The sequence below is a fragment of the Podarcis gaigeae genome (assembly GCF_964106915.1).
Source record: "Podarcis gaigeae genome assembly, chromosome: 4".
Lineage (NCBI taxonomy): Eukaryota > Metazoa > Chordata > Lepidosauria > Squamata > Lacertidae > Podarcis > Podarcis gaigeae.
In genome coordinates, this window is record NC_139677.1 from 101,217,848 (window position 1) to 101,243,510 (window position 25,663).

Below are 25,663 nucleotides of genomic sequence, written 5' to 3' on the forward strand. Positions count from 1 at the left end.
TTGAAGTTAAATCCTTCGAAGACAGAGGTCCTCTGGCTGGGATGGGACGATATGGGATGGGGGGGGGCAACTCCCATCTCTTGCGGGGGCGCAATTAGTGCCAGCACCATCCGTTAAGAGTTTGGGTGTAATCTTCGACACCTGCCTCTCCATGGAGGCGCAGATTGCAGCTATAACAAAGGCGGCATTTTTTCATCTCCACCAAGCTAAGCAGTTGGCTCCTTACCTCTCTCTCCCTGACCTAGCCACTGTGGTCCACGCGATGGGCACCTCCAGACTGGATTATTGTAACTCGCTCTACGTGGGGCTGCCCTTGAGACTGACCCAGAAACTCCAGTGGGTGCAGAATGCCACGGCGAGACTCCTTATGTGATCCTCGCTGCAGGATCACATTCACCCGGTGCTCTACCAGCTGCACTGGCTCCCAGTGGAGTACAGGATCAGGTTTAAGGTGGTTTTAACCTTTAAAGCCCTATACAGCCTAGGACCCTCGTACCTACGGGACTGCCTCTCCTGGTATGCCCCACGGAGGAACTTACGGTCTTCAAACAAAAACATCCTGGAGGTCCCAGGCCACAGGGAGGTTAGGCTGGCCTCAACCAGAACCAGGGCTTTTTCGGCTGCGGCTCCGATCTGGTGGAACGCTCTGTCACAAGAGACTAGGGCCCTGCGGGACCTGGCATCTTTCCGCAGGGCCTGCAAGACAGAGCTGTTCCGCCAAGCCTTTGGTCAGGGCACAGCCTGACTCCCTCCTTTGGCAATCTTCACAGAACTCCATCCCAATGGTTGCCATCAATTTGATTTGAAGTAATTTTTTAATGAAATGATTTTAGAACGTTGTATTATTTTATTGTTGTTAGCTGTCCTGAGCCCGGCTTCGGCTGGGGAGGGCGGGATATAAATAAAAAATTATTATTATTTTTTATTATTATTATGCGGGCATTGTTTTTAAAAGGCACAACCAAAAAATACTTTAACAATACATAGAATTCTGACTCGGAACTTGCCTCACCTTTGATTGACAGCCGGGTGCTGTGACTTTTCCTGAAGCTTAGTAGGAATATTGGAGGGGGGGGGCTTGAAAGCCATGTTTTAGGTGGGACCACACTGCGGTCTTCCAAATCCAAACCTTTATCTTTCAATACTTCCATGCCCCTTAATCCTTGTTATCCCATTCTGGGAGAAATTTCCCTTGGGGGTTCAAGTACAGAGGCTCACACCGCTTATCCAGTCGCTCAGACTTTATTCAGAAATGCTTTACAGGACAGAGACCAGAGAATCTGTGAGATCTTTGCATTACGATGCGCTCTATACAGTGGTACCTTGGGTTACAGACGCTTCAGGTTACAGACGCTTCAGGTTACAGACTCCTCTAACCCAGAAATAGTACCTCGGGTTAAGAACTCGGCTTCAGGATGAGAACAGAAATCATGCGGTGGCGGCAGCGGGAGGCCCCTTAGCTAAAGCAGTGCTTCAGGTTAAGCACAGTTTCAGGTTCCGAATGGACCTCCGGAACAAATTAAGTACTTAACCTGAGGTATCACTGTATAGGGAAAATATACATAATCCGAGCTGTTCCATCTCTTCATCCAACCACAATCCTCGAAAATCAACTTTATTCTACCAATTTTTTTTTTTGCTGTACAGTCTTAGCTTGGAAGTCGAACGGGTTCCGTTCCGGAAGTCCATTCGACTTCCAAAATGTTTGGAAACCAAAGCACAGCTTCGGATTGGCTGCAGGAAGCTCCTGCGGCCAATCAGAAGCCCCGTCGGACGTTCGGCTTCCAAAAGAATGTTCAAAAACCGGAACACCCACAAATCAGTCCAGGAGCTGATTTGTTCAGGAGCCAAGGAGTTTGAAATCCAAGGTACGACTGTATTTGTTAGAACCCTCCCTGTACCTTATCTGGAGTTGTTTTTCACTCTAGCATTCTGCTGTTAGGTTCCCCGCTCAACTGGCTTTTACCAGTTTTGTGGTCGGACTGCAGTCTTGCGTCCGTGACGCTGGCCTCACGGACAATAATAATAATAAATTTTATTTATACCCCGCCCTCCCCAGCCAAGGCCAGGCTCAGGGCGGCTAACAACCAATAATAAAAACAAGTTGAATGAATGCAACTTAAAAACAAGATTAGAATACAACATTAAAATACAGCCTCATCACAAGAGGAGAAAGGGGGGAAAAAGAGGGGGAGGGAATCAATGAGTTTTACAGAAATCCCACATCCTTGCCCGGGGAAGGAAGAAATGTATTCTGCCCCCGGGATTCTGGAAACCAAAACTAAAAATTCTGGGAGGTACATCGGGTGCAAAAACTTCAGTTTCCTATGTAACGCGCTGATATTTCTCGCCCTCCCGTTAAGGCCAAGGTGGAGTGTTTCAAATTGACTTGGGGGTCTTCTTGTCCAGGTCTCCTTCACTCCTTGTTGTTCCTTTGAACCAGGTGTGAAGGTGCTGCCAGCCCCGGGGGTCCCAAAACCATCGTGGAGGGGATCATAGAGGAGGAGGAAGAGGAGGAGGAAGAGGAAAACGGAGAATCCGTGAACAAAAGGAAGAAGGATGACGACGCAGAGGTGAGGAAGGCATCTTGTCAGGATTGGGAGAATAACCGCGGGCCTCTGGCTGTTGTTGGGCTGTCGGGCAGGGGTGATGGGGTCGGAGTATGGCAACATCTAGAGAATCACAGATTTTCCCCATCCCTGACCCACAGGCTGCCTCTTCTCTCTTTCCCCACGACCTCTGAATTCTTCTTCAGCAGCCTAATACAGTCATACCTCATGTTACGTTTGCTTCAGGTTGTGCAATTTCAGGTTGCGTCCTGCGGCGACCCGGAAGTACTGGAAAGGGTTACTTCCAGGTTTTGCCACATGCGCAGACACACAAAATGACGTCACGGGCATGCGCAGAAGCAGCGAATTACGACCCGCACAGACGCAGGTTGCATTCTTTTCAGGTTGCGAATGGGCCTCCGGAACGTATCCCGTTCGCAACCAGAGGTACCGCTGTAATAATAAAAAATAATAATAATCTATTTATACCCTGCCCATTGGGCTTGGTTTCCCCAGCCACTCTGGGTGGCTACCAACAGAATATTAAAAACACGATAAAACATCAAACGTTAAAAATGTCCCTAAACAGGGCTGCCTTCACATGTCTCCTAAAAGTCAGATAGTTGTTTATTTCCTTGACATCTAATGGGAGGGCATTCCACAGGGCGGGCGCCACCACCGAGAAGGCCCTCTGCCTGGTTCCCTGTAACCTCACTTCTCGTGGGGAGGGAACAGCCAGAAGGCCCTCAGTGTCTGGGCTGAACGATGGGTATGGAGATGCCCCTTCAGGTATACTGGGCATAAGCTGTTGTATAGGTTCAAATCCCCACGACGGGGTGAGCTCCCGTTGCTCTGTCTCAGCTTCTGCCAACCTAGCAGTTCGAAAGCACACCTGTTCAACTAGATGAATAGGTACCGCTGCGGCGGGCAGGTGAACGGCATTTCTGTGCGCTCTGGTTTCCGTCATGGTGTCCCGTTGCACCAGAAGCAGTTTAGTCCTGCTGGCCACACAACCTTTAAGCTGTCTGTTGACACACGCTGGCTTCCTCGGCCTGAAAGCGAGATGAGCGCCGCAACCCCATAGTCACCTTTGACTGGACTTAACCATCCAGGGGTCCTTTACCTTTTACCTTTTATAGGTCAACACCAACACTTTGCATTGTGCTCGGAATAATATTAATGGCAGTTTCCCCTCCTCTTACGCTTCCATGGATCCAAGCTGGGATACAACAGGGCTGGGGAAAACATTGCAGCCCCAATGGTCAGGGATGATGGGAGTTGTAGTCCTCCGGGATCTGGAGGACTGCAACCCAGTGCTCGCATGTTGCGTTTCCGGTGTTTTAAAGCGGACATCTTCTGTCTCCCTTATCCCACTCCGAAAAAAAGACCAAGAAGGATGTGGCCTACACATGGCGGATTGAGCTGGCGAAAACGGAAACTTACTGGGATGGCTGGTTCCGGGGTCTCTCGAACCTCTTCCTCAACTGCTCAGTTCCCAAGCTGCTCCTTTTGGCCGGTAAGTGTATTTCTGGCTTCGCTTTCTTCTGCAATCCCCACAAAGACACTCCGACCCCCCCAGTTCCTTGTGGAGAGTCTCCTTGTCACTGTTCACAGGTCAGATTGCCCTGGCTTAGGAAGGGGTGTTTTTTACAGGTAGCATTCTGCAGCCAGGTACTGAGGCGTTCCCAAAGCAAAGGAAGGATTGTGAAAGGATGAACTTTAACACAGCGTTTGTAAGAACCAATCAGATTTCCTCTGAGCATTTCAAAAAATCCCCACGTGGAGACGAAGTCAGATCAGAGGAACCCTCTTACTTACAAAGAACTATGTATTATTTGAGCATGCATACATGTTGTTTAGTCATTTAGTCGTGTCTTGGTGCCTCGCAAGACGAAAAACTCCCTAGACAAAAGGGTTTTCCGTTTTTCGAGGTGCTTCGCAAGACGAATTTCCCTATGGGCTTGCTTCGCAAGATGAAAACGTCTTGCGAGTTTTTTCCCTTTCCCCCCCTTTTTCTAAGCCGCTAATAGCGCTAATTCGCTAAGCCGCTAATGGCTGTGCTTTGCAAGACAAAAAAAACGCTAGACGAAGAGACTCGCGGAACGGATTATTTTCATCTTGCGAGGCACCACTGTAGTATGCATTACTGTCAGGCATTGAGAAAATGGGGCAGAGATGCAGAGGCTTGTGGGATTGATCAGAAATCATGTCAATGACCCAAACCCAGTCAAAGCGATGCTTTCACCGCAGACACAATGGCTTGCTTCATTTTTCATAATTCCTCATAGCAATCCCACATGACCACTACAAACAGCAATTCCAGCAAGTTCTGGATTATGGTTCACTCCTCCTCTTCTCCTCCACTCCCCTTTGCGGGATTTCCAGCAGGGCAAAATAACTTGAAACTTTTTTTAAAAAACCCTTCTCGTCCTTCTCTCTCTTTCCTCCTGCCCTGGAATCATTTTTTAGGTGTCGACAGACTGGATAAAGATCTAACCATTGGCCAGATGCAAGGTAAATATGCTGACGTCCTGGGCTCTGATTGGTTTCCAAGAGGATCACGGGGATTGCCTTTTGAGGGATCTAACAGGAGGCAGGGACGGTGGTAGCCGGTTCTGGATAATGTCATTCTAACAATGACCTCCGATAGATCGGCCCTTTGCTTGGCAATTAGAGTTCTTAAAGCTGGGAGGTGGGGACTAGGGTGTTGTCCGCACACATGCTGTCGTTCCAAAGTGCAATTTTTAAATTGGGATTAATCTTTTTAATTGGGATTATTTAATTGGGATTATTTAAAGCAGGCACGTCCAACTCCCAAGAGACTGCGATCTACTCCCAGTATAAAAGATCTGGCAGTGCTCATTGTCATTGTCATAGAAGGATTGACCAGGGTTGTTGAGTTATTTTTGGGGGAGCAAGAGTTGTTGAGTTTGTTTTTTCTTGTTTGTTTTTGGTGGGGATTTCTCAGGGGGTCCAAAGATCAACCAGGATTTAATAAATATTAAAACAAAAAACAAAGATCGACCAGGGACATCCCGTGATAGACCAGTAGATCGCGATCAACCTGTTGGACATGCCTGGTTTAAAGGAATTGAGACAAGTTCCTAGTCCTTAAGACTGCCCTGATACGTTTGGAAGTGCATTTAATCCCAAAAGCCTGGGAGGAAGTTTCACTGAAGTTTCCGTCGGTTGTGGGTGGGCTTTGGCACTCCTCCTGGGTGCTTGGCCCCACCCAGAATGCAAATCCCCGTAACTTGCATGTAGACCGTTGCAGCATTTGAGATTCCTCAGCTAAGCGGCTGCTGCTGCTCCCCAGGTGTGCTGGAGGATGCTATCCCATTGCTAGTGGGTGTGGCGATCACACAGGGTCCCCGGACGTTTCACCGTCTATTGATCCCTGTGCCACCATTTTATTTCTCGCTGCCACCACCCAGGCCCTACCTGGTACAATACTGAGTCCAGTCAGGGTTTAAATTGGAACATAAACTTCTGTTTATTTATTGCAGTTTAACAAGCGTGTGGTTTCATAAACGGTATCGGTCAATTACATTCATGGGGTGCCTATCCAGACCTATAACTTCCGCTACCTGCTCTCACTCACTAAACCAACTCTCAGATATTGACTTGTCTTCCTAGCTCCTAACTGTTCCTGACTCAGCTTATTTCGCTACACTAACTCAACCTACCCACAGACTCTATCCCAATTCACTCCCACTCCAACCACCCAGCTCCCAACGAACTCCCCCCTTCGCTCCTCCCAGAGCTGGTTTTATAGTCCCTCTGACTCCACCCCCTGGGTTCTGATTGGGTAATCTGTTTAACTATTTCACCTCCAGAACTCTAATATGTTGACGTCACAGTGGGGTCCACTGTTGGTTCAGTCAGCTTTTGAATGTGGGATGCAGGGTGGCATCCATCTACAGTGGTACCTTGGTTCTCAAACTTAATCCGTTCCAGACGTCCGCTCCAAAACCAAAGCGTTCCAAAACCAAGGCGCGCTTTCCCATAGAAAGTAATGCAAAAGGGATTAATCCATTCCAGACTTTTAAAAACAACCCCTAAAACAGCAATTTAACATGGATTTTACTATTTAACGAGACCATTGATCCATAAAAATGAAAGCAATCAACAATGTACTGCAGTCACACAATCAATCAGTAGCTGAACTGGGTTCCACGCAGTCACAAAAAAAGAGCCGCAAAAACAAAAGCGCAAAATAAATAGCCAAAACAGACAGACCTCAGTGTAACACTCAAAATGGAAGTGTGGCACTCAAAACGGAGCAAGTTCGGCTTCCGAAAAAAGTTTGCAAACCGGAACACTTACTTCTGGGTTTGCGGTGTTTGGGTTCCAAGTTGTTTGAGTACCAAGGTACCGCTGTACTTTACCTAAGGAGGAAAAAGACCATGTCTTGGGCTGCTGCCGCCTTCTCCCTGCCTACGAACCATGGAGTCAAAAGCAGAAGGCCGGGAGCAAAGGATTCTGGGAGTCTTGCCTCACCCTCTCTTGCCCCCTCGCAGGGAAATTCCAGATGCAGGTCCTTCCGCAGTGCGGCCACGCAGTCCACGAAGACGCCCCAGACAAAGTGAGTGACGTTTTGGAACACCTGGGGCTTTGAGGGCAGAACTATAGTTCACCCCCTTGGTTTTTGTTTTTTGTTTTTTGCAAAATGTATTTATTATTTATACCCTTCTTGAATGGGGTGTAGAAAAATAACCCCAGCTTGGTTGGAGAAGATTGGAAGAAATTTAAAGTTTATCTACAGAAACATTGTAAAATTAAGGAATGTTAGAAGGGTGTTGGAATGAAGCTATGTGGTTTTAGCAGAAATGATATAAAGGATTAAGTAAAAATGGATTGTTGATTGGTGAAAGAAGAGAATGTAAAATTATAGTATATTAAGATAAATCATTAGGATAAAAACAAAGATGGAAAGGATTTGCTGAAATATCTAATTGAATTAGAATACAAAAAAGGGAGGTGTGAGGAGGTCAAGGAAATGAGCAAAAGAAAGAAAGTTATGTAAAGGATCGATTTGTTTTTGTTTTTTTAATTATCTGCATCTTTTTTTCGTGTTTTTTTCCCTTTTGTTCTTGTATTGTTCTGTATTTTTATTTTTTTCTGTTTAAATTGATATGTTCTTTATTTTTGTTTTTTGGTAACCTTTAAAATCTCAATAAAAATCAATCAATAAATAGAAAAATAACCCCAGCAACCTCAAAGCGGTAAACAAACGAACAAAAAAGATAAAACCGTAAAATGATCCCTGAGAAAATCAGCAACGGTAATTGAAGATATTTGGAAAAAGTTAATGGATCGCAAAACCCAGCCAGATGGGCGGGGTATAAATAATAAATTATTGTTGTATAATTGTTATTGCGACTCGCGTCAACTTTCCAAGCAGCCAGGTCAGCTTGTTTTTAGCAGGTGCCAAAAACAGTACAGTGCTTCCTCAGCCACTCTGGGCAGCTTCCAACCAAATATTAAAATACAGTAATGCATCAAACATTAAAAGCTTCCCTAAACAGGGCTGCCTTCAGATGTCATCTAAAAGTCTGGTGGTTGTTCTCTTCGACATCTGGTGGGAGGGAGTTCCACAGGGCGGGTGCCACCACCGAGAAGGCCCTCTGCCTGGTTCCCTGTAGCTTTGCTTCTCACAATGAGGGAACTGCCAGAAGGCCCTCAGAGCTGGACCTCAGCGTCTGGGCAGAACGATGGGGGTGGAGACGCTCCTTCAGGTATACTGGGCCTTTGAGGCCGTTTAGGTTCTTTAAAGGTCAACACCAACACTTTGAATTGTGCTTGGAAACGTACTGGGAGCCAATGTAGGTCTTTCAAGTGTTATGTGGTCTCGGCGGCCGCTCCCAGTCATTGGTCTAGCTATCGCTAGATGAAAACACAAATAGTTAAAACACAAACAGCAAAGCAATAGCTTCCGCCTCCTGCAAACACTGTAGAATATTAATCAATAAATTAATTTATATGGTGCCCTTGATAGTCTGCAGGGAGGCAGGGCTTATTCAGGGCACCCTTCGCATACAAGCCTTTCCGTTCTCTCTTTTAACGTCTCTGGCCGCTCTCTTCCAGGTTGCCGAAGCCGTCGCCACGTTCCTGATCCGTCACAGGTTTACAGAGCCCATTGGAGGATTCCAATGGTGAGGCTCGTCGGGCAAAAGCAGGCCCCAGGCTGGTCTCTTCCCTTGCACAAAAGTCGCCGTTCCTGCCCTCCCCATATGTCTGTGGACCACAACTCCCATCAGCCCCAGCTGGCGTAGCCAGTAGCCATGGATGATGGGAGATGTAGTCCGACGGGTATCTGGCGCGGCCGTGGCAGATCAGGCCTTGATTATCGACCCCGCTGGGATGGGGAGGCAAGGCCTGCCAAACAGGTCTGTGCAGGTGGATATTAGATTTTCTATCAAACCATTCCCAACGGGTCAGGATGGGTTCCCACGTCTCTGCGGATCTCATCATGAATACGGGAACGCTGCAGGGGTGTGTGTTGAGCCCGCTTTTATATACGCTCTATACAGCTGACTATGCCTCCAAATACCTCAGTAATAAGATCATATACGCTCTATACAGCTGACTGTGCCCCCAGATACCCCAGTAATAAGATCATTAAGGGACGTGGACTTGCCGATCAGAAGGTCGGCAGTTCCAATCCCCGCGACAGGGTGAGCTCCCGTTACTCAGTCCTTGCTCCTGCCAACCTAGCAGTTTGAAAGCATGCCAGTGCAAGTAGATAAATAGGTACCGCTCCGGCGGGAAGGTAAACGGCGCTTCTGTGCACTGCTCTGGTTCGCCAGAAGCGGCTTAGTTCTGCTGGCCACATGACCTGGAAGCTGTACGCCGGCTCCCTCTGCCAGTAAAGCGAGATGAGCGCCGCAACCCCAGAGTCGGACACGACTGGACCTAATGGTCAGGGGTCCCTTTACCTTTACGTTTAAGATCATTAAGTTTGCAGATGATACAACAGTGGTTGGTTTAATCACAGCTGGAGAGGGGGAGGCAGCCTATAAGGAAGGAAGTTGAGCAGTTGGGGGAGTGGTTCAGGAAAAACAACTTACTCCTTAACTTAAAGAAAACAAAAAAGATTATTGTAGATTTAAGGAACGTAAATTGAATATTCAGCCACTCATTATGGAGGGGAAGTGCGTGGAACAGGTCTCGGTGTTTCAATTTCTGGGAATGGAGTTGAGAGATGACCTAACCTGGGGAGAAAACAGTAAAGACCTGATGAAGAGAGCACAGCAGAGGTTATATTTTCTGAGAATCCTCCAGAAAAATAATCTTTCAAAGGACCTATTGATGGCATTTTACCATTGTACTGTGGAGAGTGTATTAACTTATGGTCTGTGTGTGTGGTTTGGGAGCTGCACGGTCAGGGAAAAAACAATGCTGTCCAGGTTTCATTTCTGGAATAATAAAGTTTCAGAGTCGTTTTTACAGTTATATAAAAAATTACTGATTTGGTTCTGGAGGTCCATTCTTAACCTGAAACTGTTCTTAACCTGAAGCATCACTTTAGCTAATGGGGCCTCCTGCTGCCACCGCGCCGCCGGAGCACGATTTCTGTTCTCATCCTGAAGCAAAGTTCTTAACCCGACATACTTTTTCTGGGTTAGCGGAGTCTGTAACCTGAAGTGTATGTAACCCGAGGTACCACTGTACTTCTTCCAATCTTCAGTAAATCTCTGGTCCTGAGCAGGGACCACACATTCGCTCCATAAGACGTACAGACGTTTCCCCTTACTTTTTAGGAAGGAAAAAAAGTGCATCTTATGGAGCGAAAAATACGGTATACACCTGTTGCTCGTGGGCAACTAGGCGAAACCTGTGACCCGTTGCTTGAGTGTGCAGGGGCTGGCTGGCTCGGCCAGCATGGCGCCGTAATCCTGCTCTGAATTTACCTCTCTTTCTCTCTTCCTCCACAGTGTTTTTCCTGCTTGTTAATGCCCCGACGGTCCTCCCGGCACCGACTCCCCTTGTAAATAAACCTGCACCAGAGGGCTGTGGTGTTTTCTGTCTCCTCCTCGGCCGTCCCTTTCAGTTGCCAGCTCGGACCAACTGGCGCCAGGGCCCAGTCCGTGGCCAGACCTTCTGCCGCCGGACCCCCAACCTGGTCCATCTCTGGATCGGGGGGGAGGCGGCCTCCTTCCCGTCGCCCTGAAGGAAATAAGCTGGCTCTCTGCGAAATCACGGGTGGATGCGAAGGATACTCTGCGCAGCCCCTCCTGGAAGTTTTACGAAATCCTTGGCCCGGATGGACCCCATCGAAGTCCCCTCTCCCCTTTGGTTTTTCTTAAGCATGCAGGATTCCACCATTTCAAAGCTGGGCTCTCCGCTTCGCTCCTCCAGAGCAGGGCTTTCATTTTGGGGTTGCTTGGGCCATCTTCCTCCCACCCTCTTCCTCCTGGCGAGTTCTCAGTAGCGCAGGCTGCCACGATGCATAGAAATCTGAAACGCATTGCTCCATCCATGGCTTGTGGCCTGTTGCCTCCTTGACCGACCTCCTGTGTTTGTGTTCCCCAGCGAACGGGGGCTGCACTTCGGTATGGTTGACACACCTGCGTCCACCAAGGTGATTCAGGAAAGGAGCTGAAAAGCAGGGGGGGTTTCTGAGGTTTCCCCCAGCCTGATGTTTGAGAGCCCAGCCCGGCAGGTACTCCAGATGTTCCCTGCTGGCCAGTGGCATTGAAACAGCTGCCAGAATTGGGCGGTTCAGATTCACACGGCGCTGTGCAGTTGCGCTAACCATCAGCAAGCAAGAAGAGGGCAGTGTTGTTTTAGGATTACAGAAATGGGAATGGGGAGCAGTCCATTCCTTTGCTTCAGGGCTGCAAACGACGGTTTGGGCATCCTTCAGCGAAGCAACCCCTAGATTTAAAGCGCCTTTATGGCTCTTGTCAGTTCCGGGTCTCTGGTGGGGATAACGTCCTAGAGCCCAGACCTCTGTGTATTTGAGGAGGTGTTTCCCATGCGTTCACACTTCCAAGCCCCAGTTAAGAACAGGAGAGTTGGCCCCCTGAGCAATATTTTCAATACTAGGGGAGAGAGAGGAGCAGATTTGCATTGGGGTTTGCGGTCCATGACTCTTAGAGGCAGGGATAGAGGCTGTGTCAGGAGCCTTGATAGTTTTCACCGCGTGCTGCAGTCAAATCCTCCTCCAGCCTCTCTTGCCAAAAAAAAAAAAAAGGTGAAGAGAAGCAATGTGAAATAATACGCAACAAGCAAGGAGGAGAGACTTTGGGAAAATATCCCCAGCCATCCCCTGGGAAGTTCTCTTGCAAACTCCTTGTGCTGCTCCTGTTCAGTTCGGAGGGGTGTTGGCCAGAGACCTTCCTGGTGGATTGAGCCCTGTCAGGCCCAGAAAACCCAAACCCTTTGCCAGGTTGGGGGTGGCGGGTTGGCTTTGTTCCTATGTCCCAAGCTGAGGGATAGGGGCTATGACTTTTTCCTCACGCAGGAAAGATGAGCGATGCATATTGGAAGACGCACCCTGCACATGGATGCCCCGAACGTTTTCCAGTTGGAAAAGTTTCTGGAATTCAATGCGTAGTCACAGCATTAATAAATCTGTTTGAGCAGCCTGCCCTTGCGGTCTCTTGCCTTCTCTCCCACAATGGCCTTTTCGTCTAAGATGGGAGCCCCCCATTCTGCTCCACCGACTGGAGGAAAAAAACCCCAAACTCGCACGGTTGCTGCCCAATTTCTGGAAATGGCGCCCAGACACCAAAACACCAGCTGGAGTGAGGAGCCAGGAGAGGAAGACTCCTCCCAGTGCAGTTTCCAACTTCATGGTCGCCTTTGTTTTTCCCCCTGCTCAAGTCTGGCAGTGGTACCCAAGGATGCTCTCCTCTTACTGGGGAGCTCCCCAAAATTAAGGAGCCGCCTCTGGAAGTCAGGCAGGCGAACCTGACCCAGCTGCATTCCTTGTTTTGGCAGGGAGGGCACTATTCCCCCCCCCTTCAATTTTTTCCGGGCGTATTCCCTTCCCTTGGATAATCGCCACTCAGTCAGATGTTTAGGATGACAGTGCTTCCAATGGCTTTTGGGGGTCTCCTTTCTTCCCCCTCTTCTCCTGGCTTTTGAATGAGCTGCCTTGGAAAGAGGTTGCCCCTATGCCTGCGCATTAGATGCCAATTTTTGCCGATTCCGTTTGGTGGTTTTCTTTGAACCAGTTTGAAAAACGATCTCCCATGGCGTATATCACAAAACGCAACGCAGAGTCGCCAGGTGACAGTCCCCCTTCGGTTAGGTACTCTGTCTGTGGGTCACTTGCTACATTCGGGGGCTGGGAAGCGTCCCTAGATTTTCCCGCACACCCCCCCCCCCAAACACTCCTTCCCAGCCCAAACTCTGAACCTTCAGCATAATTTGCTTCTCCTTTTCTGGGCAGGGAGGCAAACCGTATCTGGTTCAACAAAGACTAGAGTCCTCGTTTAGCCTTGCCCCCTTTCAATAATACATACTGTACTGTTGGCATTTTTTTCTGTGGGGGAGTGAGATATTTTTTTTGTCAACTCCCTGCTGATGATGACGACCACCCTTGTTTTATGAAATAAATATTTCGCTACCTGCCGTGGTGCGGCTGTGTGTGTGTGTTTAATGGTTCTTTGTCTATAGAATAATAATTTATTATTTATACCCCACCCACTCTGGGCAGCTTCCAACAAAATATTAAAATACAGTAATGCATCAAACATTAAAAGGTTCCCTCAACAGGGCTGCCTTCGGATGTCTTCTAAAAGTCTAGTAGTTGTTCTCTTTGGCATCTGGTGGGAGGGTGTTCCACAGGGCGGGTGCCACTACCGAGAAGGCCCTCTGCCTGGTTCCCTGTAACTTGGCTTCTCACAGTGAGGGAACCGCCAGAAGGCCTTCGGCGCTGGACCTCAGCGTCCGGGTAGAACGATGGGGGTGGAGACGCTCCTTCAGATATACTGGACCGAGGCCATTTAGGGCTTTGAAGATCAGCACCAACACTTTGAATTGTGATCGGAAACGTATATATTGTTACGGGTTTCAAGAGAGGGGTCAGTTTGGATGATGCGCTGAGTCCCTTCCAATTCTTGGGATCCTGTGTCTCTGCAGGTGGAATGTACAAGTCACAAAGTTTCCCAAGCTTGATTCTCCAGCTGTTATCGGACTACAGTTCTCATGATGATGGGAACTGGAGTCCCAAAACAGCTGAAGACCAAAGTTTGGGAAACTCTAGTATAAGAGCAACTTTGCCAAAGCAGCCCTTTGAATGGATTCGGCTGGCGAATTAAGAATCGCAATTAGCTTAACTAAAGAATTTGCTCAGTGCCATAGAACAAATGGGTGGGCATGCCGCCATGACCACCAGCTGCTAGGTAGGAGAACAAAAGGCAGGGTTGTGTGTGAGCTGGAAGCTGGACCTGCTTGCTTTGTGCTGGAGTCAAAGCTATGATTAACGCAAAAGCAAGATCTTTGGGGTTATTAATGCTCTGAGATTAAATTACCGTATTTTTCGCTCTATAACACGCACCAGACCATAACACGCATGTAGTTTTTAGAGGAGGAAAACAAGAAAAAAAATATTCTAAACGAAATAGTGGATATATGATTTTTGTGGTTCATGCTGTGGCCACAGACGTGATCTGTCTGAGTTTGGAGTAGCCCAATGCAAAAATCCTGAGGATCCATGTGGATCCATGCTTTGTAACCACGGAGGAGGGAAGGAAGGGGAACCATGGATCCTCTGCTCACGACTGCAGCAGATCCCCCCCCCCCCGCCACCCGCAGGCATTCGCTCCATAACACGCACAGACATTTCCCCTTACTTTCTAGGAGGAAAAAAGCGAGTGTTATGGTGAAAAAATACGGTAATACTCAACTTGTACAGTCATACCTCGGGGTACAGGCGCTTCAGGTTGCTTTTTTTGGGTTACGGACCCGCCGAAACCCAGAAGTACCGGAACGGGTTACCTCCGGGTTTCGGCGGTTGCGCATGTGCAGAAATGCTAAATTGCGCTTTGTGCATTGCGCAGAAGCCCCAAATTGCAACCCACGCTTGTGCAGATGTGCTGTCGTGGGTTGAGAACGTGCATCCCCCACAGATCATGTTTGCAACCCAAGTGGCCACTGTATATACGCGTAAATAAAACCAGATATCCTAAAGACACCACGAGTCTCCGCCAATCTTCATTCCAAGGGGACCAAATGGGGCAAGCTGCTAGCATCTCAGCCCTCTGGGGTGGCATAGAGGGTCCCTGGATGGTTAAGTCCAGTCAAAGGCGACTCGGGGGTTGAGGCTCTCATCTCGCTCTCAGGCCGAAGGAACCGGTGTTCGTCCACAGACAGCTTTCCGGGTCATGTGGCCAGCATGACTGAATCACTTCTGATGCCATGGAGCAACGTGACCGAAGCCAGAACGCACAGAAACACTGTTTACCTTCCAGAGCAGTGGTACCTATTTATCTACTTGCACCAGTGTGCTTTCAAACTGCTAGATCGGCAGAAGCTGGGGCAGAGCAACGGGAGCTCACCCCGTTGCGGGGATTTGAACCGCCGACCTTCCAATCAGCAAGCCCAAGAGGTTCAGTGGTTTATACCACAGCGCCACCCACGTCCCTTTTGGAGTGGTGTAACAATACACTGAGCCAGAGTTCTCACTGTCCAGGCAAGCAGAGAGGCACGATTGCATTTCAAGGTCAAATATCAGGGAGGCAGGAACACAGGACAGATGCATTGCATAGCAAACCCCACCAGTTTTATTCTATGCTCTATAAAGGCCTTTATTTGGTCTCTCCTGAAGCTTCCAACATTCGGCTTCATTGGAGGGCCATATTTTTGCCTTCTGACTAAGGACTGGGAAGAACTTTCTGACAGCAATATGGGGAGATGGACTGGATGTCCTTTGGGGGCCCTTCCAACGCTTCAATTCTGTGAGTCTATTGTTCTTTCTGTGCTACATGCAAAAGGCCGCTGGGTGGCAGCACCCCCCAATATCTCAGACCTACTGAAACCTCTCTGCAGCAGCCGCAAGTTTGGACTGGTCACTCCTGCCTATTTGCTAAATGAGGTTTTATCATGCTGACGCCTCCTGATAATTTGCAGATTTGCCAAAGCTTTTGCTGCTGTCTTGCTGGGGACTGTCTGTAACTCTCATAGATTTTTATTATAAAGATAAAGGGACCCCTGACCATTAGGTCCAGTCGTGACCAACTCTGGGGTTGGGGCACTCATCTCGCTTTATTGGCCAAGGGAACCAGTATACAGCTTCTGGGTCATGTGGCCAGCAGGACTAAGCCGCTTCTGGCAAACCAGAGCAGCACACGGAAACGCCGTTTACCTTCCCGCCAGAGCGGTACCTATTTATCTACTTGCACTTTGAGGTGCTTTGAAATTGCTAGGTTGGCAGGAGCAGGGACCAGGCAACGGGAGCTCACCCCATCACGGGGATTCGAACCGCCGAGCTTCTGATCGGCAAGTCCTAGGCTCTGTGGTTTAACCCACAGCGCCACCCGCGTCCCCAATTATTATTATTATTATTATTGTAGTGCATTTTTATTTTCATGCTTTATGTTTGTACAAAAACCTTCCAGTCATTAGGAAGGAGCATGTGTATAGCAAACAATTTTGTTGTTGTTGTTTAGTCATTTAGTCGTGTCCGACTCTTCGTGACCCCCTGGACCAGAGCACGCCAGGCACCCCTGTCCTCCACTGCCTCCCGCAGTTTGGTCAAACTCATGCTGGTAGCTTTGAGAACACTGTCCAGCCATCTCGTCCTCTGTCGTCCCCTTCTCCTTGTGCCCTCCATCTTTCCCAACATCAGGGTCTTTTCCAGGGAGTCTTCTCTTCTCATGAGGTGGCCAAAGTATTGGGGCCTCAGCTTCAGGATCTGTCCTTCCTGTGAGCACTCAGGGCTGATTTCCTTCAGATCGGAGAGGTTTGATCTTCTTGCAGTCCATGGGACTCTCAAGGGTCTCCTCCAGCACCATAATTCAAAAGCATCCATTCTTTGGCGATCAGCCTTCTTTATGGTCCAGCTCTCACTTCCATACATCACTACTGGGAAAACCAGAGCTTTAACTATACGGACCTTTGTCAGCATGGTGATGTCTCTGCTTTTAGAACCGGCAAGCCTCTTCAGTGTCCCTGCCAAGAAAACTCCATGGACATAGTAAACAATAAGTTCAATTACAGTAATTAGAACCCTGCATTTGCTTATTTTATTTTTACATGAAATATGCTCTTATAAAGATATGTACAGTGGTACCTCGGGTTAAGAACTTAATTCGTTCTGGAGGTCCGTTCTTAACCTGAAACTGTTCTTAACCTGAAGCACCACTTTAGCTAATGGGGCCTCCCACTGCCGCCGCGCAATTTCTGTTCTCATCCTGAAGCAAAGTTCTTAACCCGAGGTACTATTTCTGGGTTAGCGGAGTCTGTAACCTGAAGCGTCTATAACCCGAGGTACCACTGTACTCTCAGTTATGCACTGCAGAGATTTTAATGCAAGATGCTTAGCATTTCTAGTACATAATGTTGTTTTAGATTCGTTATCCCTCCCCACAACCACCCTATAAGGTGGGTCAGTGTTGCTTTCCCCCCATACTGGCCCCCCCTTCCCTGAGAACTCGCTTTGAGTTTGATTGTTTGGGGAAGAAAAGAGTAACAATTAACAACAACTCGGGGAATCTGGGTGCAGAATAGCGATCCATGTGTCTCTGCAATGTGATGCCTTTGACAGAGAGTTTTCTCACACCTCCTTGCGAAAACTGCATAAGTGTGCGGATAAATGCCAAATCTGGGGAGTCCGGGACGTGCAGGAGACACCCGGGTCTGCTTCAAGCAGGGCTGTTCTCTCTTTTCTGATCTATCAAACACACAACTCAGTCACCAGCTTTGCCCCCCCTAGACCGGGGGAGGGGCCTCTTTGGAAGCAGCTGGTGAAAAGCTATTTTATTGCAGCACTGAGAAGTTGGGACTTTTCAGGTTGGGGGAGAATCGCCGTTTTTTTATAATAATTTTTATTAACTGGCCAATCACATCAAATTAAATCACATCACATAAATTCCGAATTACAAAGCCAAATTTTGAATTTCGTTGGGGGGTCCCATACTTCAAGATCCAAAGGGGAATTCTGATAATCTTCTTGCTGCTGCATTAATGTCCAAATCAGTCCAGACAGAGTTTGTAATTCTATCCCCTCTTATCTTGCTGTTTCCACACCACATCTGGTTCATATATTTTCTCTTTTTTCTTTATGATCTCTTCTGATAGTCTCCTTAAGCCGATAAACGGGAGAATCGCCCTTTTGCTAATAATCTTGTTGGGTTTTGTGTGCGTTTTTTTTAAACCACCATTGCAGACATACAACGCGGACATATCCCGTTTTATACTGTTTTTGGTCCAAGGTTGTTGCCCACTCTGGTGCATAGCTGTCAACTTACAGATTTGAAAATAAGGGACCAGCAGCCTCGAAAATAAGGGATCAGCAGTCAAAATAAGGGATTTTGGCTTAGTTTATACATAAATCTGCCACTGATGGAGCTATGCTGCTTTGGCTGCCACTGACTGTGTTTTGCAGGGGGTAGGACTACATGATCCTAAGGGTCTACAACTCCGACCAAAGAAGAGGGGCAGACAAAACTGATGAACGACGTCGAGATGGCAAAGCTTACAGGCAGAATTAGAAACCAGGAAGAGGACCTCTTTAATAAAGAATGGAGAAAGTTTATAATTTAGTTGAAAAGCTATTGTAAAGCATTACATACATTGGTAGGATTGACTTGTAGTAAAAATTTGAACCATGGATGGACAAATGATTTATAAAAATAGAGTTATTAAAGGGATGCGGAGGGGGAAATCACTGCATTAAGATGCAGCACTGGTTGGAGGGGATGCTAAGCAGCACGTTGGAGCTGTGTTGTCCTGGCGCGAGGAGTTCCATCAGCCCTACCCCACCTGAGAGAGAGGGAGAGAGACTCTCGCCCACGCCACCCGCGAACCCGGCATGAGGCGGTTGCCATGCCGGCCGCTGAAGCGCCGCCCTTCTGCATCCCTCCCCATCCCCTCCTCTTCCTCCTCCCTCAGGCCGCCTCCTCAGCCACCGCCGCCACCTCTGGCTTCCCCTGGCAGTGCGGCGGAAGTCTTACAAGAGAGGGGCTGCCTTCCCCCCCACCACCCGTCTCCTCACGACGCGCCCCTGAGGGGGAAAAGGGAGAGATGGAGACGCGGCAGCTTGTGTGCGCTCTTTCACTCTCTCACAGCGGAGGACCCTGAGCCGCTGCTTCCCTCCTGAGCCGGGCGAGCATGAAACTCGGGAAATTTAAGGGACACCATCAATCCGGGACAGCAGCGGGAAACGGCGCTGGGATAAGGGAGTTTCCCGCCGAATAAGGGACGGTTGACAGCTATGCTCTGATGTTGTCCTGGTTAAACCTTTGATACCTGCAGACGTTTGTGTATTTTAAAGTTTACCATGTTTTTCCAGGTATAAGACAGGTTTTCTTCCTAAAAAAATAAGGTCAAAAATGAGGGGGTGTTTTATACGCAGGGCCATCTCCCCCCATTTTTTTAAATCTGAGTCCCCCAGAATAGGGGGTGTCTTATACATGGGGGTGTCTTATAGATGGAAAAAGATGGTATATTCCTGTTAGGGGGGTAGCTCTGGTGCGGGATACATTGTGCTTCTTTTGGGGTAGTTGGTCTATCTCTGGCCCCCACCCTGAATTCAGAACCAATTTTAAATATTGCTTCACAAAAGTAAAAAGGAAACACACCACCTGTAAGTTAGCAAAAATGTGTTACATAGTAAGAAAAATGTTACCAAAAAATATGTCACATATACAGTGGTACCTTGGTTTTCAAATTTAATCCGTTCCGGAAGTCCGTTCCAAAACCAAAGTGTTCCAAAACCAAGGTGCACTTTCCCATAGAAAGTAATGCAAAACAGGTTAATTCGTTCAAGACTTTTGAAAACAACCACCAAAACAGCAACTTAACAGGAATTTTACTACCTAACGAGACCATCGATCCATGAAATGAAAGCAATAATCAATGTGCTGCACTATGAAATAAATAAGACAGTATTGTAGATGATAAAAATTATTATCCACACAGTCACAAAAACAAAACCTCAGAAAGAAAAATGCAAAATAAATAGCAAAACAAAAGCGCCAAACTTAATCCGTTCTGGAAGTCCGTTTGACTTCCAAAATGTTCGAAAACCAAGACACAGCTTCTGATTGGTGCAGGCGCCCAGGAAACAATAGCCGACAACCACATCGGACATTCGGCTTCCAAAAAATGTTTGAAAACCTGTTTGAACACTTGCTTCCAGGTTTTCGACGTTTGTGAACCAAGGTAACACGGTAAATAAAATTAAGTTCTTCCACACTTTAAGACTTCTGTCTCTCTCAGCATGGGTACATCATTGCCTCATTAACTGCATTATATTATAACAATTAACCTAAGATATATTGTCTATATTCTTTATAACATATTATATTGCAGCAGTTAGTCAAAGCATGTTAAAGGTTTCATATGGGAACAATGTTCTTTTAAATATAATCTACAGTTATCCCATTCTTTACTGAACTTTTGGTTTGTCTGATAGCTAATTTTCCCTGTCGTCTTTGCCAATACCTGTGGCTCCTTAGAGCTGTCAGCATATGACAGCGGCCACAACATAGCTGTCAACTTACAGATTTGAAAATAAGGGACCAGCAGCCTCGAAAATAAGGGATCAGCAGCCTCGAAAATAAGGGATTTTGCTATTGTAAAGAGTTATATACATTTGTAGGACTGACAGATGCTGTCAATCCGGCATGAGGCGGTTGCGGCACGGCGGCGGCCGCTGAAGCCTCGCCGTTCTGCGCCCCTCCCCACCCCCCCTCTTCCTCTTCCCTCAGGCCGCCGCCTCAGCTGCCACCACTGCTGCCGCCTCCGGGCTCGCAGGCGGCATGGGCAAGAGTCTCTCTCCCTCCCCCCCCCCTCGGGCAGGGAAGGGCCGATGGAACTCCTTGCACCAGGATGACGGCACCAGCGAACTCTCTCTCTCGCAGCGGAGGACCCTGAGCTGCTGCTTCCCTCCCGAGCCGGGCGAGCATGAAACCCGGGAAATTTAAGGGACATCATCAATAAGGGACAGCAGCGGGACACGGTGCTGGGATAAGGGAGTTTCCCGCCAAATAAGGGACGGTTGACAGCTATGGACTGCAATCCCAGGAAATGGCTTCGACAGGCCAGCTAAAGCAGGTCTCCCATCAGCACCAGCCAATAGTCAAGGTTGATGGGATCTGTCAACCAACATCATTTTACGGCCTTTAACGGCATTTTACGGCCTTGTGGGAGGGTGTGTTGTTTGTTTTTATTTTATTGTAGACCCTCATTCTGTATTTTTATGTTGTGCACCACCTGCAAACTGCGGGTAAAGGGTGGTAAACAAATTTAATTTAATAATAATAATAATAATAATAATAATAATAATAATAATAATAAACATTTGGAGGACCAAATATTCCCCAGCCTTGGACTAGATGAGTCTCAGTCTGCTCCAACAAAGCACTTAACTGTTTTGCTTCTTTTAACTTTTAATCAACTTTTTTTGGTTCTAAAACACTCACATTTTTAAGCTCTTTAGTGGGGGAAATTCCATCGATGTCTGGGGCTTGTGGACGGTTGGATGTGTGAGATACAGGCGGAGAGGGAAAGAGAGGGGGCTTGTGTGGGACGGAGAGACCGTGTATCATTCTTTTGTCTCCCAGGAGGCTCTCTCTGAAAGAAGAGGCACAGTCTGTTTCTGCTCCAGTTAACCACAATTTCACTTTTTCAAATATTGACTCGGCTGGCCTCAGGCCACCGGAAGGTGTGTGGATCCACAGCTCCTTGGGAAGAAAGCAGCTTTCTTTTGCCCCCGCGCATGCATGCTGCACCAGTTTGGTTGCCACTGAGATTTTCTGCCTTTTGGTGGGCTGGGTGCCTTTAATAGTAGCAGAGCAGGCAGAAATCAACCTGCGAAGCTGTTCCCATCAGTGTTTCCATGTGTCGGGAAAAGCTTCATGTTGTGGCGCTGGGCAGCTTCTGAGCAAGGACATGTGTATGTTTTGATGGTGAATTTCAGCTTCCATTCATGAAAGAAATCAGGTGTCTATACCTTCGGATTGCAAAAGAATTTAATAATTATTTATTTATTTATTTATTTATTTATTTATACCCCGCCCATCTGGCTGGGTTTCCCCAGCCACTCTGGGCAGCTCCCAATCGAATATTGAAAACACAATACAACATTAAACATTAAAAACTTCCTTAAACAGGGCTGCCTTCAGATGTCTTCTAAAAGTCAGACAATTGTTTATTTCCTTGACATCTGATAGGAGGGCATTCCACAGGGTGGGTGCCACTACCCAGAAGGCCCTCTGCCTGGTTCCCTGTAACCTCACTTCTCGCAGCGAGGGAACTGCCAGAAGGCCCTCGGAGCTGGACCTCCATGTTTGGGCAGAACGATGAGGGTGGAGACGCTCCTTCAGATATACTGGGCTGAGGCTTGGCAGGGAGTTGGACTTGATGGCCCTTGTGGTCTCTTCCAATTCTATGATTCTATGAGGCCGTTTAGGGCTTTCAAACCATGGAGAGACCTGGTCTGAATAGAGAGACTGGATTCTTTTCTTATTATACACGATGCAGCTATTTTTAGCCATCTCACGCCTTGCTTTTTCCTGTAAGACCAATTGCAGTCCTCAACAGTCGTCAACAGGTTTACCACCCCGATCAACGAATCACCCATTCCCACCACCCTTCGGAGTAATACCCCCCCCATCCTCTCACTATATATGTCTGGTGACTTCTGTTTCAGAGTATCTGAAGAAGTGTGCGTGCACATGAAAGCTCATACCAATAACTAACTTAGTTGGTCTCTAAGGTGCTACTTTGTCCATGGAGTTTTCTTGGCAGGGATACTGGAGTGGCTTGCCGGTTCCTGCTCCAGGTGGATCACATTAAGTCAAAACTCTCCACTATGACCTGTCCATCTTGGGTGGCCCTGCACGGCATAGCTCATAGCTTCTCTGAGTTATTCAAGCCCCTTCGCCACGGCAAGGCAGTGATCCATGAAGGGGAAGAAATGGAGGCAGTGAGAGATTTTACTTTCTTGGGCTCCATGATCACTGTAGATGGTGACAGCAGTCACAAAATTAAAAGACGCCTGCTTCTTGGGAGAAAAGCAATGACAAACCTAGACAGCATCTTAAAAAGCAGAGACATCACCTTGCCAACAAAGGTCCATATAGTTAAAGCTCTGGTTTTCCCAGTAGTGATGTATGGAAGTGAGAGCTGGACCATAAAGAAGGCTGATCGCCGAAGAATGGATGCTTTTGAGTTATGGTGCTGGAGGAGACTCTTGAGAGTCCCATGGACTGCAAGAAGATCAAACTGATCCATTCTGAAGGAAATCAGCCCTGAGTGCTCACTGGCAGGACAGATCCTGAAGCTGAGGCTCCAATACTTTGGCCACCTCATGAGAAGAGAAGACTCCCTGGAAAAGACCCTGATGTTGGGAAAGATGGAGGGCACAAGGAGAAGGGGACGACAGAGGACGAGATGGTTGGACAGTGTTCTCGAAGTTACCATCATGAGTTTGACCAAACTGCGGGAGGCAGTGGAAGACAGGAGTGCCTGGCGTGCTCTGGTCCAGGGGGTCACGAAGAGGTGGACACGACTAAACAACTAAACAACAACATTGTCTAGTCTCACAGTGGCCAAGCAGATTTTTTTTTTTTTTTTGCACTTCATCTCCCCAGAGCTGAGACTTCGCTCGGGGAGGCGTACAACACTTAAAGTTTTATGCCATCACAAACGTCGCAAAAGTTGTCATGAACAATAAATAAAAGGCACCCAAAAATACAAAAACAAAAGGAACTATTTTCACATAAATCATAACAAGATCTAAGAAGAAAGGTACAAAAAATTTAATCCGTTCTGGAAGTCCGTTTCAAAACCAAAGCATTCCAAAACCAAGGCGCGCTTTCCCATAGAAAGTAATGCAAAAGGGATTAATCCGTTCCAGACTTTTAAAAACAACCCCTAAAACAGCAATTTAACATGAATTTTTCTATCTAACAAGACCATTGATCCATAAAATGAAAGCAATAATCAATGTACTGCAGTCACACAATCAATCAATCAATCAATCAATCAGTAAGAACTGATATGGATTTGTTTTTGTGTGGTTTTTTTGCATGTTGGTTTTTGTGTTTTGTTTATTGTTATTTTTTGATATTTTTCGGGTTGTTGTGTGGAAAATACTAATAAAATTTATAATTTAAAAAAACAAAAAGGAAAAAAAACTGGGTTCCACACAGCCACAAAAACAAAGCAAAAAAGCCGCAAAAACCGAAATGCGAAATAAATAGCAAAAACAGACAGACCTCAGTGTAGCACTCAAAATGGAAGCGTAACGCTCAAAACGGAGCACGTTCGAATTCTGGAAAAAGTTCGCAAACCGGAACACTTCCTTCCGGGTTTGCAGTGTTTGGGTTCCAAGTTGTTTGAGTACCAAGGCGTTTGAGAACCAAGGTACCACTGTACCGGCAACAAAAAAACATACCCTGTCTGTTCAGCCTCAGCTTTTGCAGCTGGAGTCAGTCCAGGCCCTGCCCTCCCAGGCCAGGTGGGAAAAGACCTGCAAGGCAGGGAGCAGGTCTTCCAAGACTCACAGCCAAGATGGTCGCAGCCAAAGGCTCATGGGGAACCTGCGATCAGGATTTGAACCCAAGAGCAACTATCCCCTCTTGTGGCTTCCAGCAACTGAGATTCAGAACCATTACCGCCTCCAACTGCGGCCAGAGGCCGCCGACAGCCCTTTCCTCCACGAATTTGCCCCATCCTCTTAAAGCCGTCCAGTTTGGTGGCCAGTCACTGCGCCCAGTGGCAGGTAGTTCCATAGTTTAACGATGTGCTACATCAACAGGTACTTTCTTTCTCGGATGCCTGAGAAAACCTTTGCCAAGGTGTGGTTTGGCCGTGGTTCACTCCGAGGTGGTCTTTCCGGACCAGGCCGTGTTGGGATAGGGAGTGGGCCCAGAATCTCTCCCCACACTTGAGCCCCTGGCATTCGCCGAACCCAGCTGAGAGCACTTGAACTATTTAGTCTTCTGGGCTGGTGCCACACGGTCTCCGAAATTCCTGTCCATGTTCATGAAACCACTTGTTGGCCACTATTAAAGAGAGGTGGGGATTAATAATAAAGTGGTAGCTCAAGTTACATACGCTTCAGGTTACAGTCTCCGCTAACCCAGAAATAGTACCTCAGGTTAAGAACTTTGCTTCAGGATGAGAACAGAAATTGTGCTCCGGCGGCGCAGCAGCAGCAGGAGGCCCCATTAGCTAAAGCGGTGCTTCAGGTTTCAGGTTAAGAACGGACCTCCGGAACGAATTAAGTACTTAACCCGAGGTACCACTATAATAATATCCCTCATTTCCCCCTGATAGGAACTACTCAAGGCAGCTTACAGTTAAAATAGAAACAGCTAAAATCACAGAGATGAAAAAGCAGTATCTAAAAAACAATTAAATATGAGTCTATTTGGGAACTTTCATGATTATTCAATATGTTTGTTACAAAGAGGAACCTTGTATTCATTCCACTGTCGAATATATTTTACAACACTCATTCTATTTCAAGCATTCTTTGATTATTACGATTATCATTCTATTATCTTGCGCTTTTATTCTTCCTACTCTTATGACTGTTTTTATTATTCTAGCTTGATGTTTTCAAGTTAAATTGAAAAACAATTTAGATATAGATATGGATACAGATATATAGATGAGATCTCTTAAGATATACAGAGCATTATGATAAAAGCAGTATGATAGGAGTGTCTCCACTCCCATCATTCTGCCTGGACACTGAGGTCCGGCTCCGAGGGCCTTTTGGCGGTTCTCTCCCTGCGAGAAGTGATGTTGCAGAGAACCAGGCAGAGGGCCTTCTCGGTGGTGGCACCCGCCCTGTGGAACGCCCTCCCACCAGATGTCAAGGAAATAAACAACTATCTGACTTTTAGAAGACATCTAAAGGCAGTTTTTACTGTTTGATGTTCTCGTGTTTGTGTTGGAAATCGCCCAGAGTGGCTGGGGAAACC

The 25,663-nt window shown here is 47.3% G+C and overlaps 2 protein-coding genes and 2 long non-coding RNA genes across 4 annotated transcripts in view; 2 read left to right on the forward strand and 2 right to left on the reverse strand.

Moving 5' to 3' along the window:
• The window catches only part of PPME1 (protein phosphatase methylesterase 1), a 36,263-nt gene extending 23,130 nt beyond the window's left edge, over positions 1–13,133 (forward strand). Inside the window, exons 9-14 of the mRNA XM_083737101.1 lie at positions 2,444–2,573; positions 3,936–4,065; positions 5,019–5,063; positions 7,070–7,134; positions 8,637–8,704; positions 10,487–13,133. Of these exons, the coding sequence (XP_083593227.1) occupies positions 2,444–2,573; positions 3,936–4,065; positions 5,019–5,063; positions 7,070–7,134; positions 8,637–8,704; positions 10,487–10,505 (457 nt within the window). The 3' untranslated portion in view covers positions 10,506–13,133. The remainder of the gene's footprint in view (positions 1–2,443; positions 2,574–3,935; positions 4,066–5,018; positions 5,064–7,069; positions 7,135–8,636; positions 8,705–10,486) is intronic.
• Positions 13,134–16,157: 3,024 nt separating this feature from the next.
• The window catches only part of LOC310843969, a 336,267-nt gene continuing 326,761 nt past the window's right edge, over positions 16,158–25,663 (reverse strand). The window contains exon 3 of the long non-coding RNA XR_014563837.1: positions 16,158–16,909. This is a non-coding gene — a long non-coding RNA (uncharacterized lncRNA). The remainder of the gene's footprint in view (positions 16,910–25,663) is intronic.
• P4HA3 (prolyl 4-hydroxylase subunit alpha 3) overlaps positions 23,265–25,663 on the reverse strand; it is a 40,183-nt gene continuing 37,784 nt past the window's right edge. Inside the window, exon 13 of the mRNA XM_083736848.1 lies at positions 23,265–24,736. Within this exon, the coding sequence (XP_083592974.1) occupies positions 24,666–24,736 (71 nt within the window). The 3' untranslated portion in view covers positions 23,265–24,665. The remainder of the gene's footprint in view (positions 24,737–25,663) is intronic.
• The window catches only part of LOC310843962, a 52,743-nt gene continuing 50,348 nt past the window's right edge, over positions 23,269–25,663 (forward strand). The window contains exon 1 of the long non-coding RNA XR_014563829.1: positions 23,269–24,095. This is a non-coding gene — a long non-coding RNA (uncharacterized lncRNA). The remainder of the gene's footprint in view (positions 24,096–25,663) is intronic.